This window comes from Staurois parvus, unplaced genomic scaffold (genome assembly GCF_062004578.1).
Source record: "Staurois parvus isolate SC_StPar_1 unplaced genomic scaffold, SC_StPar_1.0 ptg002113l, whole genome shotgun sequence".
Lineage (NCBI taxonomy): Eukaryota > Metazoa > Chordata > Amphibia > Anura > Ranidae > Staurois > Staurois parvus.
In genome coordinates this window covers 731,427-750,947 of record NW_028319909.1, presented here as the reverse complement: position 1 = coordinate 750,947, position 19,521 = coordinate 731,427, and the positions used below count along the sequence as shown (strand labels likewise).

Here is a 19,521-nt window from a genome sequence, read left to right as displayed (position 1 = left end):
CAATGGGAGGCCGTACAGGGACCATGACAGACTCTGGACTTGGCAGCAGCATGAGGAGGCGGTATATAGGGGCCCATGGCAGATTAGGGGCCTGGCAGCAGCTATGTGAGGCCCGTAATCTGCCTGCAACCTATGTCAAAAAATTTAACACACCAGCAGTGTGAAGAGACCTGAAAGTGGCACATGGCAGCAGAGTGTGGCGATGGAGACAGCAGCAATGGGAGGCCGTACAGGGACCATGACAGACTCTGGACTTGGCAGCAGCATGAGGAGGCGGTATATAGGGGCCCATGGCAGATTAGGGGCCTGGCAGCAGCTATGTGAGGCCCGTAATCTGCCTGCAACCTATGTCAAAAAATTTAACACACCAGCAGTGTGAAGAGACCTGAAAGTGGCACATGGCAGCAGAGTGTGGCGATGGAGACAGCAGCAATGGGAGGCCGTACAGGGACCATGACAGACTCTGGACTTGGCAGCAGCATGAGGAGGCGGTATATAGGGGCCCATGGCAGATTAGGGGCCTGGCAGCAGCTATGTGAGGCCCGTAATCTGCCTGCACCCTATGTCAAAAAATTTAACACACCAGCAGTGTGAAGAGACCTGAAAGTGGCACATGGCAGCAGAGTGTGGCGATGGAGACAGCAGCAATGGGAGGCCGTACAGGGACCCATGAGAGACTCTAGACTTGGCAGCAGCATGAGGAGGCGGTATATAGGGGCCCATGGCAGATTAGGGGCCTGGCAGCAGCTATGTGAGGCCCGTAATCTGCCTGCACCCTATGTCAAAAAATTAAACACACCAGCAGTGTGAAGAGACCTGAAAGTGGCACATGGCAGCAGAGTGTGGCGATGGAGACAGCAGCAATGGGAGGCCGTACAGGGACCATGACAGACTCTGGACTTGGCAGCAGCATGAGGAGGCGGTATATAGGGGCCCATGGCAGATTAGGGGCCTGGCAGCAGCTATGTGAGGCCCGTAATCTGCCAGCACCCTATGTCAAAAAATTTAACACACCAGCAGTGTGAAGAGACCTGAAAGTGGCACATGGCAGCAGAGTGTGGCGATGGAGACAGCAGCAATGGGAGGCCGTACAGGGACCATGACAGACTCTGGACTTGGCAGCAGCATGAGGAGGCGGTATATAGGGGCCCATGGCAGATTAGGGGCCTGGCAGCAGCTATGTGAGGCCCGTAATCTGCCTGCACCCTATGTCAAAAAATTTAACACACCAGCAGTGTGAAGAGACCTGAAAGTGGCACATGGCAGCAGAGTGTGGCGATGGAGACAGCAGCAATGGGAGGCCGTACAGGGACCATGACAGACTCTGGACTTGGCAGCAGCATGAGGAGGCGGTATATAGGGGCCCATGGCAGATTAGGGGCCTGGCAGCAGCTATGTGAGGCCCGTAATCTGCCTGCAACCTATGTCAAAAAATTTAACACACCAGCAGTGTGAAGAGACCTGAAAGTGGCACATGGCAGCAGAGTGTGGCGATGGAGACAGCAGCAATGGGAGGCCGTACAGGGACCCATGAGAGACTCTAGACTTGGCAGCAGCATGAGGAGGCGGTATATAGGGGCCCATGGCAGATTAGGGGCCTGGCAGCAGCTATGTGAGGCCCGTAATCTGCCTGCACCCTATGTCAAAAAATTAAACACACCAGCAGTGTGAAGAGACCTGAAAGTGGCACATGGCAGCAGAGTGTGGCGATGGAGACAGCAGCAATGGGAGGCCGTACAGGGACCATGACAGACTCTGGACTTGGCAGCAGCATGAGGAGGCGGTATATAGGGGCCCATGGCAGATTAGGGGCCTGGCAGCAGCTATGTGAGGCCCGTAATCTGCCTGCACCCTATGTCAAAAAATTTAACACACCAGCAGTGTGAAGAGACCTGAAAGTGGCACATGGCAGCAGAGTGTGGCGATGGAGACAGCAGCAATGGGAGGCCGTACAGGGACCATGACAGACTCTGGACTTGGCAGCAGCATGAGGAGGCGGTATATAGGGGCCCATGGCAGATTAGGGGCCTGGCAGCAGCTATGGGAGGCCCGTAATCTGCCAGCACCCTATGTCAAAAAATTTAACACACCAGCAGTGTGAAGAGACCTGAAAGTGGCACATGGCATGAGAGACTCTGGACCTGGCAGCAGCAGGAGGAGGCGGTATAGGGGCCCATGGCTGATTAGGGGCCTGGCAGCAGCTATGTGAGGCCCGTTATCTTGCAGCACCCTATGTCAAAAAATTTAACACACCAGCAGTGTGAAGAGACCTGAAAGTGGCACATGGCAGCAGAGTGTGGCGATGGAGACAGCAGCAATGGGAGGCCGTACAGGGACCCATGAGAGACTCTGGACCTGGCAGCAGCAGGAGGAGGTGGTATATAGGGGCCCATGGCAGATTAGGGGCCTGGCAGCAGCTATGTGAGGCCCGTAATCTGCCTGCACCCTATGTCAAAAAATTAAACACACCAGCAGTGTGAAGAGACCTGAAAGTGGCACATGGCAGCAGAGTGTGGCGATGGAGACAGCAGCAATGGGAGGCCGTACAGGGACCATGACAGACTCTGGACTTGGCAGCAGCATGAGGAGGCGGTATATAGGGGCCCATGGCAGATTAGGGGCCTGGCAGCAGCTATGTGAGGCCCGTAATCTGCCTGCACCCTATGTCAAAAAATTTAACACACCAGCAGTGTGAAGAGACCTGAAAGTGGCACATGGCAGCAGAGTGTGGCGATGGAGACAGCAGCAATGGGAGGCCGTACAGGGACCCATGAGAGACTCTAGACTTGGCAGCAGCATGAGGAGGCGGTATATAGGGGCCCATGGCAGATTAGGGGCCTGGCAGCAGCTATGTGAGGCCCGTAATCTGCCTGCACCCTATGTCAAAAAATTAAACACACCAGCAGTGTGAAGAGACCTGAAAGTGGCACATGGCAGCAGAGTGTGGCGATGGAGACAGCAGCAATGGGAGGCCGTACAGGGACCCATGAGAGACTCTAGACTTGGCAGCAGCATGAGGAGGCGGTATATAGGGGCCCATGGCAGATTAGGGGCCTGGCAGCAGCTATGTGAGGCCCGTAATCTGCCTGCACCCTATGTCAAAAAATTTAACACACCAGCAGTGTGAAGAGACCTGAAAGTGGCACATGGCAGCAGAGTGTGGCGATGGAGACAGCAGCAATGGGAGGCCGTACAGGGACCCATGAGAGACTCTGGACCTGGCAGCAGCATGAGGAAGCGGTATATAGGGGCCTATGGCAGATTAGGGGCCTGGCAGCAGCTATAGGAGGCCCATAATCTGCCAGCACCCTATGTCAAAAAATTCAACACACCAGCAGTGTGTGAGGAGACCTCAAAGTGGCACATGTTTGAGGCATGATTCATGGCGGATTTAGTCAGTTGTGTCAGGAACTGGTGGTTTGAAATCCAGACTAATCCACGCCTGATTCATTTTCACAAACGTGAGTCTCTCCACACTTTGGGTGGACAGTCGTGTCCTCCGCGGAGTTACAATACCTCCTGCCGCACTAAACACGCGCTCCGATGCCACGCTACTGGCCGGGCATGACAGCCTTTCAAGGGCAAATTCAGCTAGTTGGGGCCAAAGGTCAAGTTTCGTTGCCCAGTAGTCAAGGGGATTGTCTACCTCGGTTGGCAGGGTGCTGTCCAAGTAGGCCCAAGCCTGTTGTTTGAGCTCCTGCTCCAGGTCCACCTGATGCTGCTGCTGCTGCTGCGGCTGGTTAGTAGTTTCCTCACTGCGCTGGTGAAGAAAGCTACTCATCATCGACTGCAGACTGAGGCAGCCACTGCTGGTGGAGCTGCCACTGCTCCTACCACCCCACCCCTCCCCTGCTGCCATGCCAGCGGAACGCGAGCGCACAGGGCCCACAGTGTCTGAGGATGGACGTTGGCGCACAAAGGCAGAGACCAACTGACTACATAGGTGGTTTTTATAGTACGTAATTTTGGCCTCCCTCTCAGCAGGTGTGAAAAAGGCCACCATTTTGGACCGGTAGCGAGGGTCCAACAAGGTGGACAGCCAAAAGTCATCCCTCTGTCTGATGGTTATTATTCGGCTGTCGCTACGCAAGCAACCGAGCATGCTATGGGCCATTTGTGCCAAGGAATGCGAGGGACTCCCTGCCTCCATCTCCACAGCATACTGCCACGGTGCGTCTGGGTCCTCTGTCTCCTCCTCCTCCTCCTCTACCAGATGCTCCTGCTCCTCCACTCCTGTCCGCTGAGTGGAAAAACCACCCATTTCACTCAATAATTCCTGAGCACAAATGTCCTCCTCTACCTCCTCCTCTTCTTCCTGTCCTGCCCCCACAGGGGTCATGTGGCGTTGAGATCTGTGCGCCACGTCTACCGCACCCTGACCAGCCATTGTTAACAGCATTTGTTCCAGGACGTGCAACAGAGGAATGACGTCGTTCATCCCATAGTCCTGCCGACTCACGAATAGCGTGGCCTCCTCAAAGGGCCTGAGCAAGCGGCAGGTGTCACGCATGAGCTGCCAATGGCTGACATCTAAGTTACACAGGGGAGTACCTTTATCCGCTTGTAACATCAGGAAATCGGTGATGGCCTTTCGCTGCTCGTAAAGGCGGTCTAACATGTGTAGGGTTGAATTCCACCTTGTTGCAACGTCGCAGATCAGGCGATGCTGTGGAATTCCGTTCTGCCGCTGCAGCTCAATGAGGGTGTTCTTTGCGGTGTAGGAATGGCTGAAATGCATGCACAGTTTACGTGACATTTTAAGGATGTCTTGCAGTGGGATGGTGGATTTTAGGAACCGCTTGACAACCAGATTGAACACGTGAGCCATGCATGGCGCATGGCACAACCTTCCTTGACGCAGAGCAGACACCATGTTCTTTCCGTTGTCAGTCAACATGGTTCCGATTTTTAGTTTGCGCGGAGACAGCCATCTGTCGATTTCTCTGTTCATTACACTCAGCAGTTCCTCCCCTGTGTGACTACGTTCGCCAAGGCATACCAGGTGCAGCACAGCGTGACACCGTTGCGCCCTGCACATGTGATATGCCGGTCGGGTAATGGGACTTGGCACGGGGGTGGCGGCTGAGGACACGGCGGAAAAAGAGGTGGTAGAGGCGGACATGCTTGCTGGACCAAGGACGTGCAAACGTGGAGGCAAAAGCGTCGTGACCTGTCCAAGTTGCTGGTGCGGCTGTGCCGGCACCACGTTCACCCAGTGGGCCGTAAATGACATGTACTGTCCCTGACCGTAGTTACAGCTCCACACGTCGGCGCTGCCGTGCACTTTGGCAGAGACCGACATGCTCAAAGACTGGCCCACCATCTCTTCTACATGTGAATGCAGGGCTGGCACTGCCTTTTGGGCAAAGAAATGACGGCTTGGCACTCTCCACCGCGGCGCGGCACAAGCCATCATTTCTCGGAAAGGTGCTGAGTCCACCAGTTGGAAAGGGAGGGACTGCAGCACCAGCAACTTGGACAGGAGGACGTTCAGCTTTTGCACCGTCGGGTGCGTGCTCGCAAACTGTTGTCTCTTGGATACGGATTCCAAGAAAGACTGTTGACGGAATCCGAGAAGAGGAGTAGCAGGAGAAGGAGCATCTGAACGAGCGGAAGATGCCAATGAGCGACAACTCCCCTCAGCAGAGGTGTTGGAGCCTTGACTGGCTGATAGAGGGCGATTGACGACGTCGGGTGACGGAGCAAGTAACGGAGCGGGTGATGGAGCGGGGGCTGGGGCAGGCAGAACCGCCGTATGTTTATCACGGTTTTCCCAGGCCACCGAATGGTGACGCTGCATATGCTGACGCAACGCTGTAGTCCCAACATGGGCCCCCTGGCCACGCTTGCATTTCTGGCCACATAGTCGACATACGGCTACGTTTACTTCCTCGGGCGGCTTGAGGAAAAATTGCCACACCACCGAGTAGGAAACTTTGCCCCCGCTACTCTTCACTGGCTGACTGCTACTTCCTCCGTGCGCACCGGCACCACTACTGGCCGTGGTGGTAGGCTGCAGTGGAGCTGGTGCTCTACTCCGTGGACGTTTGGCTCCACTGACACTGATGCGACCCTGCTGCTGTCTCCTGGGCAACCCACCGACTGTTTTGCTCGCTGCCAAGCTGCCACCCTCTTCTCCTGATGATGCGGAAGAAATTGCCTGATGACGACGAGGCTGCCAAGTGCGATCAACCTCCTCATCATCAAGTAGGGTCTCCGCCTCACTACTAGCCCCCTCGGCTGCGTCTGGGTCAGGAGACAGACCTGTCTCTAGACCGGCTACCGAGCCACTCTCCTCGCCAGTACTTGTTCGCTTGGCTGCTGAAAAGGCCGATGTCTCCCCCCGTTCCTGACCGCCCTCTGTTAGCTCTTCCTCACTGTACAGTGGGGCTGAGCCCACAGCATGCGATACTTCGCTTGGTGAGGGAACAGCAAAGGACAGGGGCAGGTAGAGGACACGTGATTTCAGTGGGCTTGCTCCCGGGCCATGCCAACTAACGGTTGTGTCTGACGTACCCACCGACCGTTGGCTGTAGGTGTCAGAGGTGACCTGGGAAGAGGAAGACGACCGAGCCAACCAATCAATGACGGCAGGGTTGTCGGTGGAGACACGACCGCTGGATGACACCGGGAGCACTGGCCTCTGGCTGCGAATACTGCTGCCTCGACCCCTTCCTCTGCTGCCACGTCTGCTCGCTCCTAAAACATTGCCTCCTCTGCCACTCCTCTGCATGTTGTCTGACATACTATTTAATTCAACGATTAGGTGTCCCTGAGTAACAATTCTCTGGCACTCAGTAACAATTCTGTCTGTCCCTGAGTATGAATTCTGTGGCCCTGAGTAACAATTCTGTGTCTGTGCGAGTAACAATTCTGTGTCTGTGCGAGTAACAATTCTGTGTCTGTGCAAGTAACAATTTTGTGTCTGTGCGAGTAACAATTCTCTGGCACTCAGTAACAATTCTGTCTGTCCCTGAGTAACAATTCTCTGGCACTCAGTAACAATTCTGTCTGTCCCTGAGTAACAATTCTCTGGCACTCAGTAACAATTCTGTCTGTCCCTGAGTAACAATTCTCTGGCACTCAGTAACAATTCTGTCTGTCCCTGAGTAACAATTCTCTGGCACTCAGTAACAATTCTGTCTGTCCCTGAGTAACAATTCTCTGGCACTCAGTAACAATTCTGTCTGTCCCTGAGTAACAATTCTCTGGCACTCAGTAACAATTCTGTCTGTCCCTGAGTATGAATTCTGTGGCCCTGAGTAACAATTCTGTGTCTGCGCGAGTAACAATTCTGTGTCTGTGCAAGTAACAATTTTGTGTCTGTGCGAGTAACAATTCTCTGGCACTCAGTAACAATTCTGTCTGTCCCTGAGTATGAATTCTGTGGCCCTGAGTAACAATTCTGTCTCTGTGCGAGTAACAATTCTGTGTCTGTGCAAGTAACAATTTTGTGTCTGTGAGAGTAACAATTCTCTGGCACTCAGTAACAATTCTGTCTGTCCCTGAGTAACAATTCTCTGGCACTCAGTAACAATTCTGTCTGTCCCTGAGTATGAATTCTGTGGCCCTGAGTAACAATTGTGTGTCTGTGCAAGTAACAATTCTGTGTCTGTGCAAGTAACAATTTTGTGTCTGTGAGAGTAACAATTCTCTGGCACTCAGTAACAATTCTGTCTGTCCCTGAGTAACAATTCTCTGGCACTCAGTAACAATTCTGTCTGTCCCTGAGTATGAATTCTGTGGCCCTGAGTAACAATTGTGTGTCTGTGCAAGTAACAATTCTGTGTCTGTGCAAGTAACAATTTTGTGTCTGTGAGAGTAACAATTCTCTGGCACTCAGTAACAATTCTGTCTGTCCCTGAGTAACAATTCTCTGGCACTCAGTAACAATTCTGTCTGTCCCTGAGTAACAATTCTGTCTGTCCCTGAGTATGAATTCTGTGGCCCTGAGTAAGAATTCTCTGGCACTCAGTAACAATTCTGTCTGTCCCTGAGTATGAATTCTGTGGCCCTGAGTAACAATTGTGTGTCTGTGCAAGTAACAATTCTGTGTCTGTGCAAGTAACAATTTTGTGTCTGTGAGAGTAACAATTCTCTGGCACTCAGTAACAATTCTGTCTGTCCCTGAGTAACAATTCTCTGGCACTCAGTAACAATTCTGTCTGTCCCTGAGTATGAATTCTGTGGCCCTGAGTAACAATTCTGTCTCTGTGCGAGTAACAATTCTGTGTCTGTGCAAGTAACAATTTTGTGTCTGTGAGAGTAACAATTCTCTGGCACTCAGTAACAATTCTGTCTGTCCCTGAGTAAGAATTCTCTGGCACTCAGTAACAATTCTGTCTGTCCCTGAGTAACAATTCTCTGGCACTCAGTAACAATTCTGTCTGTCCCTGAGTAACAATTCTGTCTGTCCCTGAGTATGAATTCTGTGGCCCTGAGTAAGAATTCTCTGGCACTCAGTAACAATTCTGTCTGTCCCTGAGTATGAATTCTGTGGCCCTGAGTAACAATTGTGTGTCTGTGCAAGTAACAATTCTGTGTCTGTGCAAGTAACAATTTTGTGTCTGTGAGAGTAACAATTCTCTGGCACTCAGTAACAATTCTGTCTGTCCCTGAGTAACAATTCTCTGGCACTCAGTAACAATTCTGTCTGTCCCTGAGTATGAATTCTGTGGCCCTGAGTAACAATTCTGTCTCTGTGCGAGTAACAATTCTGTGTCTGTGCAAGTAACAATTTTGTGTCTGTGAGAGTAACAATTCTCTGGCACTCAGTAACAATTCTGTCTGTCCCTGAGTAAGAATTCTCTGGCACTCAGTAACAATTCTGTCTGTCCCTGAGTAACAATTCTCTGGCACTCAGTAACAATTCTGTCTGTCCCTGAGTAACAATTCTGTCTGTCCCTGAGTATGAATTCTGTGGCCCTGAGTAAGAATTCTCTGGCACTCAGTAACAATTCTGTCTGTCCCTGAGTATGAATTCTGTGGCCCTGAGTAACAATTGTGTGTCTGTGCAAGTAACAATTCTGTGTCTGTGCAAGTAACAATTTTGTGTCTGTGAGAGTAACAATTCTCTGGCACTCAGTAACAATTCTGTCTGTCCCTGAGTAACAATTCTCTGGCACTCAGTAACAATTCTGTCTGTCCCTGAGTAACAATTCTCTGGCACTCAGTAACAATTCTGTCTGTCCCTGAGTAACAATTCTCTGGCACTCAGTAACAATTCTGTCTGTCCCTGAGTAACAATTCTCTGGCACTCAGTAACAATTCTGTCTGTCCCTGAGTAACAATTCTGTCTGTCCCTGAGAATGAATTCTGTGGCCCTGAGTAAGAATTCTCTGGCACTCAGTAACAATTCTGTCTGTCCCTGAGTAACAATTCTCTGGCACTCAGTAACAATTCTGTCTGTCCCTGAGTAAAAATTCTGTGGCCCTAATAACGTTTCTGTGGCCCTAAGTAACAATTCTCTGGCACTGAGTAACAATTCTGTCTGTCCCTGAGTATGAATTCTGTGGCCCTAACTAGCGTTTCTTTGTCCCTAAATAACGATTCTGTGGCCCTCATTAACAAGTCTGTGTCCCTGAGTAATGGTTCTCTGTCCCTAAGTAACTTCTCTCTGTCCCCAATTCTCGTTTCTGTGGCCCTAACTCTGTCCCTGTCCCTAGTACAGAGCGGTCTGCCTCTGTTCAATGACTGCAGGCAAATGAAGATTTCCAAAATGGCCGCTATATATACCTCGACCATTACACAGTGCTGGCTGGCTGGCTGCTGATTGGCTGATGCGATCACATGTCGTTGAGGAATGCATTATGGGGCAGCGCGCCTTGTCTGCGCGCCTTCCCCGACATCCCCGCTCCGTCGCCGCACATGTCAGCCGCCATTTTCTGAAAAATTTCGATTCGCGCGTCCGAATTAGGCTGTTTTTCGGATTCGGCACGAATCGAAATTTTTCCGATATTCGACTCGAATTCCACTTCGGATACTTCGATTCGCTCATCTCTACTCCCACACTCCAAAGACATGCTGGTAGGTTAATTGGCTCCTGTCTAAATTGTCCCTAGTATGTGTATGTATGAATGTAAGTTAGGGACCTTAGATTGTACACCCCTTGAGGATTAGGGACTGATGTGAATGTACAATATATATGTAAAGCGCTGTGTAAATTGATGGCGCTATATAAGTACCTGAAATAATTAAATATTTATGGACAGTAAAAGTAGCTAAATGGTTAGCACTTCCACCTGACAGTACTGGGGTCATTGGTTCAAATCCCAACCACAGCACCACCTGCCTGGAGTTTGCATGTTCTCTCTGTGCCTGTATGGGTTTCTTCCAGGTACTCCAGTTTCCACCAAAGACATGCTGGTAGGTTAATTGGCTCTGCCTAAAAATTGCAAGTTCTCCCTGTGCCTGCGTGGGTTTCCTCCAGGTACTCCAGCTTCCTCCCACACTCCAAAGACATGCTGGTAGGTTAATTGGATCCTGTCTAAATTGGCCCTAGTATGTGTATGTATGAATGTGAGTTAGGGACCTTAGATTGTACACCCCTTGAGGGTTAGGGACTGATGTGAATGTACAATATATATGTAAAGCGCTGTGTAAATTGATGGCCCTATATACATACTTGTAAAAATTAAATAAATATCACATTTGGAGCAATGGGATCTGCTTAGCTTCTTATATTGTCGATGTAAATATGATACTTACTAGATCTAACCTTAGCCAATCATTTTAAACTTCATAATTAACAGCAATGAAACCCAGTGGTAATATTAACCTAAACTGGGTGAAGCTTCTTAACCATCAATGTATTTTTCAATGGAAATAAAATGTGTAATATTAAAACAATAAGTCAAACAAGGCAAACTAAATAAAATATAATACATATGACATATATGATATGAACTATAAATATTGAATACCAAAAAGCACCCAAACTATCTGCCTCTTTTATTAATAAATGCTTTATACTCTGCAGTCTGGTCCTATAATATCATGAAAAGTGGAGTTATAAGTAGAATTTGTTACTTTGGTGTAGGATTTATACAGTCAGCTCTTTCTAGGCACAAATCTAAAAGATAAAAAGATGTAACTTTTATCCCAGTTAGAAACCTTGTTACATTTTCAGTGACACCGGGGGAGATTTACAAAAACCAGTGCACTCAAAATTTTAAATCTTTTATAGCTGCAAAAAAAATGAAAGGACCCGGAAACATTTTTGCCTTCTTGGGTATTTGTGTAATGCATGTATGTGTAAAGTGATGACCAGGGGCGGACTGACAACTCATGGGGCCCCTGGGCAATAGGGGATCATGGGGCCCCTGTGTCCTCACCCAAACTCAAACCACACCCAAAAAAGCCTATGAAAGGTACCAGGGACATCTCATGGGGCCCCCTACTGACCCCAGGCCCTCGGGCAGTGCCCGAGTTCTCCCATGGTCAGTCCGCCCCTGGTCATGACATTACTTACTTGGGTTTGCAGCTGTTGATGTTTATTCCCAAATCTTGGCTCTTCTAGTGAACTTTTCTGGTGATGTTGAGAGATATAATGTGATGTGTAATATTAAAACAATAAATCAAACAAGGCAAACAAAAATAAAACGTAATATATATGACATATATGATATGAAATCATTGAACATCAAAACGCGTCAAAACTATTTGACTATTTTATTAATAAATGCTTTATACTGTCTGGTCCTATAATATCATGAAAAGTGGAGTCGTATGTAGAATTTGTTACTTTGGTGTAGGATTTATACAGTCAGCTCTTTTTAGGCGCAAATCTAAAAGATAAAAAGATGTAACTGTTATCCCGGTTAGAAACCTTTCCTGTTTCACCTTGTTACATTTTCAGTGACACTGGGGGCAAAGAGAACAATAAAAACTGACAGGTGGTCTAATTAATCTCCAAGCTATCTACAACTAAAAAAAAAGTTTGCCTTTAGTTGTATTACCTGGGGGCCCCATGAGATGCCCCTGGTAACTTTCATAGGCTTTTTTGGGTGTGGTTTGAGTGTGGGTGAGGACACAGGGGCCCCATAATCCCCTATTGCCTGGGGGACCCATGAGATGTCAGTCTGCCCCTGGTCATGACATTATTTACATGGGTTTGCAGCTGTTGATGTTTATTCCCAAATCTTGGCTCTTCTAATGAACTTTTCTGATGATGTTGAGAGTAATAATGTAATGTGTAATATTAAAACAACAAGTCAAACAAGGCAAACAAAAATAAAATGTAATATATATGACATATAGGATATGAAATATAAACATTGAACACCAAAAAGCACCAAAACTATCTGCCTCTTTTATTATTTAAATGCTTTATACTCTGCTGTCTGGTCCTATAATATCATGAAAAGTGGAGTTGTACGTAGAATTTGGTATTTTAGTGTAGAATTTATACAGTCAGCTCTTTTTAGGCGCAAATCTAAAAGATAAAAAGATGTAACTGTTATCCCGGTTAGAAACCTTTCCTGTTTCACCTTGTTACATTTTCAGTGACAGCGGGGGAGATTTACAAAAACCAGTGCACTCAAAATTTTAAATCTTTTATAGTTGAAATAAAATCTCAAAGGATTCAGAAACATGTGTACTTGTGTAATGCATGTATGTGTGAAGTCATGACATTACTTACATGGGTTTGCAGCTGTTGATGTTTATTCCCAAACCTTGGCTCTTCATAGTGAACTTTGCTGATGATGTTGAGACATATATACACATGCTGAGTTGCAATAATGCTTACTAGAGGTTACTGAGCAATATGGGGAAGTTTACAACAACTTCCTTCTTCAAAGATCCTCCTTACAGCGGATCCAAAGCCAGAAGGTTTTTTTACCATTACCTGCATTAGGATTCAAAAAATGAAAAACTGTCCACTATTTGTTTTCTCTGCCACCTCCCTAAACACCTACCTGAGCCTTGTATCAATCCAGCACTGTGCCTGTCTGCCTGCAACTGGGAGCTATTGGCTCCTGCGGCTGTCAATTAAATGCTGTGAGGAGGATGTGAAGGGTGGGGCCAAGCCATACTGTGTGTGTGAGAGGGGCCAAGCCATACTGTGTGTGCGAGTGGGGCCAAGCCATACTGTGTGTGTGAGTGGGGCCAAGCCATACTGTGTGTGCGAGTGGGGCCAAGCCATACTGTGTGTGTGAGTGGGGCCAAGCCATAATGTATGTGCGAGTGGGGCCAAGCCATAATGTGTGTGCGAGTGGGGCCAAGCCATACTGTGTGTGCGAGTGGGGCCAAGCCATACTGTGTGTGTGAGTGGGGCCAAGCCATAATGTATGTGTGAGTGGGGCCAAGCCATAATGTGTGTGCGAGTGGGGCCAAGCCATACTGTGTGTGCGAGTGGGGCCAAGCCATACTGTGTGTGCGAGTGGGGCCAAGCCATATGTCACGGTATGGGAGCCTGCCAATTATTAATCCCCTTATTAATGCCTTGTATCACATGCCCTCAGCGTCCTGCTCTGTATTGTTCCAATTGTCCCCTGTGTCACTGGCCTAATGGTCTAATTAAATTACTCTGGACCCCTCCTCCCTTCCCCCTCATGCCAAATTCCTGAACTCTCTGAACAGGACCATTGCCATGGTAACCCGACAGGAAGTATCAGGTTACCAGCTCAATACTTAAGAGAGAGCAAGGAAACCCCCCTGTGTGTTCTCCTGGCTGGGTGTGTGAGGGACGGCTGTGCTGAGCGCCAGCTCCTCTCATCCCCCGTCCTCCTCCTCATCTCCTGGACTGTCTGTGTTGCCTGCAATCCCTGCACTGTGGAGGAATCTTCTGCTGTCCCCGTGAATCTGCCTGGATCTATCCCCAGCCTGGACTGAACCCCTTGTTCTCTGTGAGTACCGGCTTCCTCACTGCTACCTGAACTGTTACGGTGGTGACTCCTCGCACCCCTCTCCTGTGTCGGACTACCCCTGTTACAGGGACACCCCCTTGGCTCTCCTAGTGGACTATAAGTGGGTGGGGACCCTCGTTACCATTGAGTGGCAAATCCACCCTGTCTGCCACCCCCGTATTGAAGGACTGCCATCTGTTTGTCTCAATAAAGCTTTGTGCATCTGTCATCCTCTCTGTGTGTTCTGTCCTGCCTTTCCTCCGTCACATACTGGTTGGCAGCGGTGGGATCAGGACACTGAGGAGATGACAGACAGCGAAAGCCAGCGGATGCAGGAACAGACCCGGCACAGCGAATACAGGAAGTGGACTGTGGCATGTCTGCAGGAGAGGGCTGAGGAGCTGGCCCTTTCCTGGAGGGGCCTAGCCAAAGAGAATCTGATCACTGCCATTGAGGAGGCGGACCCCCAGGACGCCCCAGGAAAAAGCAGATCAACCCCAGCCTCCCCAGCACGCAAGGATCCAGGGCCCAAGAGCCCCTGGCTTACTCGGGTGGAGGAAGAGATCGCCCTCCTGGGGTCAGATGCCACAGCAGAGGACAAGCGAGAGGCTATCCGGAGGGCGCATGAAAGAGAGAGCCAAGGGAGCCACCGTGACCCAAGCTGCCCGTCCAGCCCCAGGGCCGCGGGATACCCCCCTCCCCGGGTCAGCCGCAAAGACTTTAAACCCTTCAACGAAGCCGTCGGGGATGTGGAGGGGTTCTTTCAGGACTTTGAGCAGCAGTGCCAGCTCATGGAGGTGCCAAGCACGGATTGGATACGGCACCTCGTGGGTCTGTTAGAAGGGGGTGCAGCTGCGGCCTACCGCACTCTGGACTATGTGGATGGCCGGGATTACGCCCGGGTCAAACAGACTGTGTTGGAATATTATGCGGTGACCCCAGAAGTGCACCGGGCGCGCTTCCGTGACCTTCCCTGCCATGCAGAACCATCCTATAGGATGTATGCGCACAAGATGTCGCAGTGCTGTCGGAGGTGGCTAGAGGGGGAACAGGCCCGCACCGCAGAAGAAATCATTCAAGCATTTTTAAAGGAGCAATTCTACAACCAATGCCCGGCGGAGGTGCGCGGATGGGTAAGAGAGAAAGCCCCTACCACCCTTGCAAAGGCCGCTGCCCTGGCTGATGAGATCCTGGCCATCAAGCCACACTGGAAACGGCAGGCCCCTGAACCGTCAAGGGCCCCGCCCCCCACCACCTCTGCCAAAACGGGCCCCCCACCTACCACTGCCAATCCCGCAGGGCCACCCCCCAGAGCTCGGTTCACGGGGCCCCCCATGGAGCGCCGCTGCTATGGATGCAACCAGCCAGGGCACCTCCAAGCTAACTGCCCCACCTCTCGAAGCCGGTTCACTACCTGGAACTTCATCCCGCAGAAGAACCACTGCCCCCGCCTCCCAGCGAATGGATGGGCCCCCCAGATGCCAACCAACCCTGGGGGGTTTACAGTGTCCACCCCCCGGGGGCTACATACTCCACCCAGAAACAACGCCACCTGCAGGCCGTGCGGGTAGATGGACATCCCGCCACCGGTTTTCGGGATACGGGGGCCTTCCTGACCATCGCTGATCCCCGAGTGATCCGGCCGGAAGCCATCCAACCCGGCCCTGGATTCGCCATCGAGCTGGCGGGAGGAGCCAGACATCACATCCCCAGGGCATCCGTGCGCCTCGACTATGGGTTCGGGGAGCAACAGTGCCAGATCGGCGTCATGGGCGGCCTCCCGGCGGATGTCCTACTCGGCAATGACTTAGGGGAGCTACGATGCCAGTATGTCGGGGCGGTGACCCGGCGCCAAGCAGGTCGAGGTCCTCCTACAGACGAAGCCACCACAGGACCTTTCCCCAGCATGGACTTGGTGAGTGAACCCCTACCTGACTCAGACCTTCCCCTGACCTGGGATCGGGAGACCTTTAAGCGAGAGGTAGCCACAGACCCCACCTTGGCTAAGTTTAGGACCCAGGCCGCCGCAGGGCGGCAGGAGGGAGATGGGGGCCAGCTTTGGTGGGAGCAGGGGTTGTTGTACCGCACAGCAGGCCCAAGCCGCCCGGGTCAACCCTCTGCTAGCCCCACACAACTGATAGTGCCCAGACGGTTCCGGTTCCCACTACTCCAGATAGCCCACGACATTCCAGTAGCTGGCCACCTGGGTAAGAGGAAAACGGGGCTGAGGCTGACCCAAGCCTTCTACTGGCCAGGTATCACCCAGGACGTAGCCCACTTCTGTCAGACCTGTGACATCTGTCAGAGGAGGGGACGCCCAGGGGACCACCCCAAGGCACCGCTCCGCCCCTTACCCATCATTGATGAGCCCTTTCAGCGGGTAGCTGTAGACATCCTGGGGCCCCTGGCCCGGCCCAGTAAGGCCGGCAAGCGGTACATCCTCACGGTAGTGGATTACGCTACCCGCTACCCCGAGGCTGTCCCCCTGTCCAGCATCTCCGCCCCCAAAGTAGCCGAGGCCCTAGTCACCGTTTTCTCCCGGGTGGGTTTCCCCAGCGAGATCCTGACGGACCAGGGTACCCAGTTCATGTCCGAGGTGGTCCAATCCCTCTGGCGCACGTGCGGGGTAAGGGCGATCCGGACCACTCCCTATCACCCCCAAACCAATGGCCTCTGCGAGCGCTTCAATGGCACACTGAAGAGCATGCTGAGGTCCTTCGTTGATGGGGAGGCGGACTGGGAGAAGCTCCTTCCACACCTGCTGTTTGCATATCGGGAGGTACCGCAAGAGTCAACGGGGTTCTCCCCCTTCGAACTCCTGTACGGACGGAAGGTCCGCGGTCCCCTATCCCTGCTCCGGGAACATTGGGAAGGGCAGATAGAGGACACGGGTACCCCCGTCGTTCCCTACGTTCTCGAGCTACGGGAAAGGCTGACCCGCCTGGCCACCATGGCCCACGGCCACCTCCAGGCAGCCCAGACACGTCAGAAGGTCTGGTACGACCGCAAGGCACGCGGCCGCGAGTTCACTGAAGGGCAGCAGGTGCTCAAGATCGTCCCCAACCCCCAGAATAAGCTCCAGCACATCTGGGAAGGACCCTACAAGGTCCTCCGCAAGATAGACGAGACTAGTTACGTCATTGGTCTCGACGCCCGCAACCGCCAACAGCGCACGGTCCACATCAACATGTTGAAAGAGTACCATGACCGAGCTCTGCCCGTGCTCGCTGTCTGCCCCGCCTCCACGGGCGGAGCAGATGAGGGAGCCCTGCCCGATCTCCTGCAAGCCACCAAAGTCACCACTCCCCTAAATCAGATTCCAACGGGGGCTCGGCTGAACCCCCGCCAGACGGCCCAGATGCGGGCCGTGATAGCGGACCGGGCCGTCGCCTTCTCGGCCACCCCAGGTCGCACCGGGTTAGCCCTCCACCACGTGGAGACCCACAGTCAGAAACCCATCCAGCAGGCCCCATACAGAGTCCCCGAATCTGTGAAGGCGGCCATCCGAGCAGAACTCTCCGAGATGCTCCAGCTGGGTATCATCCGACCCTCCCGCAGTCCTTGGGCCTCCCCGGTGGTGCTCGTGCCAAAGAAGGATGGGACCACCCGCTTTTGCGTGGATTACCGGAGGTTGAATGACTACACTGTCAGTGACGCCTACCCCATGCCCCGCATAGACGACCTGCTGGACCGTCTGGCCGGGGCCCGCTACGTGAGCACCCTAGACCTCAGCAAGGGCTACTGGCAAATCACCCTCACAAAAGAGGGTGTTGAGCGCTCCGCCTTCATTACCCCGTTCGGCCTGTATGAATTCCTCGTCATGCCCTTCGGCATGAAAAACGCCCCCGCCACCTTTCAGCGGGTCGTGGACCAGCTACTGGAGGGATGCCAAGAGTTCGCGTGCGCTTACCTAGATGACATAGCGATCTTTAGCAACTCGTGGGAGGAGCACCTGACCCACGTGGGGGCCATCCTAGACCGCATCTGTAGGGCCGGGCTGACACTGAGACCAGACAAGTGCCAGTTGGGAATGGCGGAGGTACAGTACCTCGGGCACCGAGTAGGGGGGGGGACACTGAAACCTGAGCCAGCCAAGGTTCAGGCCATTTATGACTGGCCCACTCCCCAGACCAAGAAGCAAGTGATGGCCTTCCTCGGCACTGCCGGCTATTACCGTAAATTTGTACCTAATTTCAGCTCCATGGCCCAGCCCCTGACCGACCTGACCCGGAAGAACAGTCCCCGGATGGTGACCTGGACCTCGGCCTGTGAATCCGCCTTCTGTGACCTCAAATCCGCCCTGGCAAGAAACCCCGTCCTGGCCGCCCCTGACCACAACAGACGCTTCCTCGTACAGACAGATGCCTCCACCTACGGTCTAGGGGCTGTCCTCAGCCAAGTCAACGAGGCTGGGGAGGAACACCCCGTTGCCTTCCTCAGCCGCAAACTACTAGACCGGGAAGTTGCCTATGCTACAGTGGAGAAGGAGTGTCTGGCCATAGTCTGGGCCCTAAAGAAACTACAGCCCTACCTGTACGGCCGGGAGTTCACCATCGTCACCGACCACAACCCCCTCACATGGCTGAACCGGGTGTCCGGGGATAATGGGCGCCTCCTTAGGTGGAGCCTGGCCCTCCAGCCCTACAACTTTACCATTCGATACAGGCGGGGAAGCCAGCACCAAAATGCTGATGGTCTTTCCCGCCAACAAGACCCACAGTAGCTAGGCTAGGCCCCACAAGTGCCTTCCAGGGAACCCGGTTGGGTCCCCCTTATCGGCACTTGTGAAAAGGAGGGGGGAGGAGTGTCACGGTATGGGAGCCTGCCAATTATTAATCCCCTTATTAATGCCTTGTATCACATGCCCTCAGCGTCCTGCTCTGTATTGTTCCAATTGTCCCCTGTGTCACTGGCCTAATGGTCTAATTAAATTACTCTGGACCCCTCCTCCCTTCCCCCTCATGCCAAATTCCTGAACTCTCTGAACAGGACCCATTGCCATGGTAACCCGACAGGAAGTATCAGGTTACCAGCTCAATACTTAAGAGAGAGCAAGGAAACCCCCCTGTGTGTTCTCCTGGCTGGGTGTGTGAGGGACGGCTGTGCTGAGCGCCAGCTCCTCTCATCCCCCGTCCTCCTCCTCATCTCCTGGACTGTCTGTGTTGCCTGCAATCCCTGCACTATGGAGGAATCTTCTGCTGTCCCCGTGAATCTGCCTGGATCTATCCCCAGCCTGGACTGAACCCCTTGTTCTCTGTGAGTACCTGCTTCCTCACTGCTACCTGAACTGTTACGGTGGTGACTCCTCGCACCCCTCTCCTGTGTCGGACTACCCCTGTTACAGGGACACCCCCTTGGCTCTCCTAGTGGACTATAAGTGGGTGGGGACCCTCGTTACCATTGAGTGGCAAATCCACCCTGTCTGCCACCCCCGTATTGAAGGACTGCCATCTGTTTGTCTCAATAAAGCTTTGTGCATCTGTCATCCTCTCTGTGTGTTCTGTCCTGCCTTTCCTCCGTCACACCATACTGTGTGTGTGAGTGGGGCCAAGCCATACTGTGTGTTTGAGTGGGGCCAAGCCATACTGTGTGTTTGAGTGGGGCCAAGCCATACTGTGTGTGTGAGTGGGGCCAAGCCATAATGTGTGTTTGAGTGGGGCCAAGCCATACTGTG

At 52.2% G+C, this 19,521-nt stretch overlaps 1 protein-coding gene across 1 annotated transcript; it reads left to right on the top strand.

Moving 5' to 3' along the window:
* Positions 1–14,152: 14,152 nt before the first annotated feature.
* On the top strand, positions 14,153–19,017 carry LOC149432678 (uncharacterized). Its single transcript, XM_089665016.1, has 2 exons — positions 14,153–15,252; positions 15,354–19,017. The coding sequence occupies exons 1-2, from the start codon at positions 14,153–14,155 to the stop codon at positions 18,568–18,570; spliced, it is 4,317 nt and encodes a 1,438-aa protein (XP_089521142.1). The 3' UTR covers positions 18,571–19,017.
* Positions 19,018–19,521: the final 504 nt, after the last annotated feature.

Bases quoted from the DNA above. Each gene is read 5' to 3' on its own strand.
- LOC149432678 (XM_089665016.1), top strand. From the start codon at position 14,153: ATGACAGACAGCGAAAGCCAGCGGATGCAGGAACAGACCCGGCACAGC. The intron at 15,253-15,353 runs GTTCACTACCTG...GGGGGTTTACAG, and splicing joins TGCCCCACCTCTCGAAGCCG to TGTCCACCCCCCGGGGGCTA.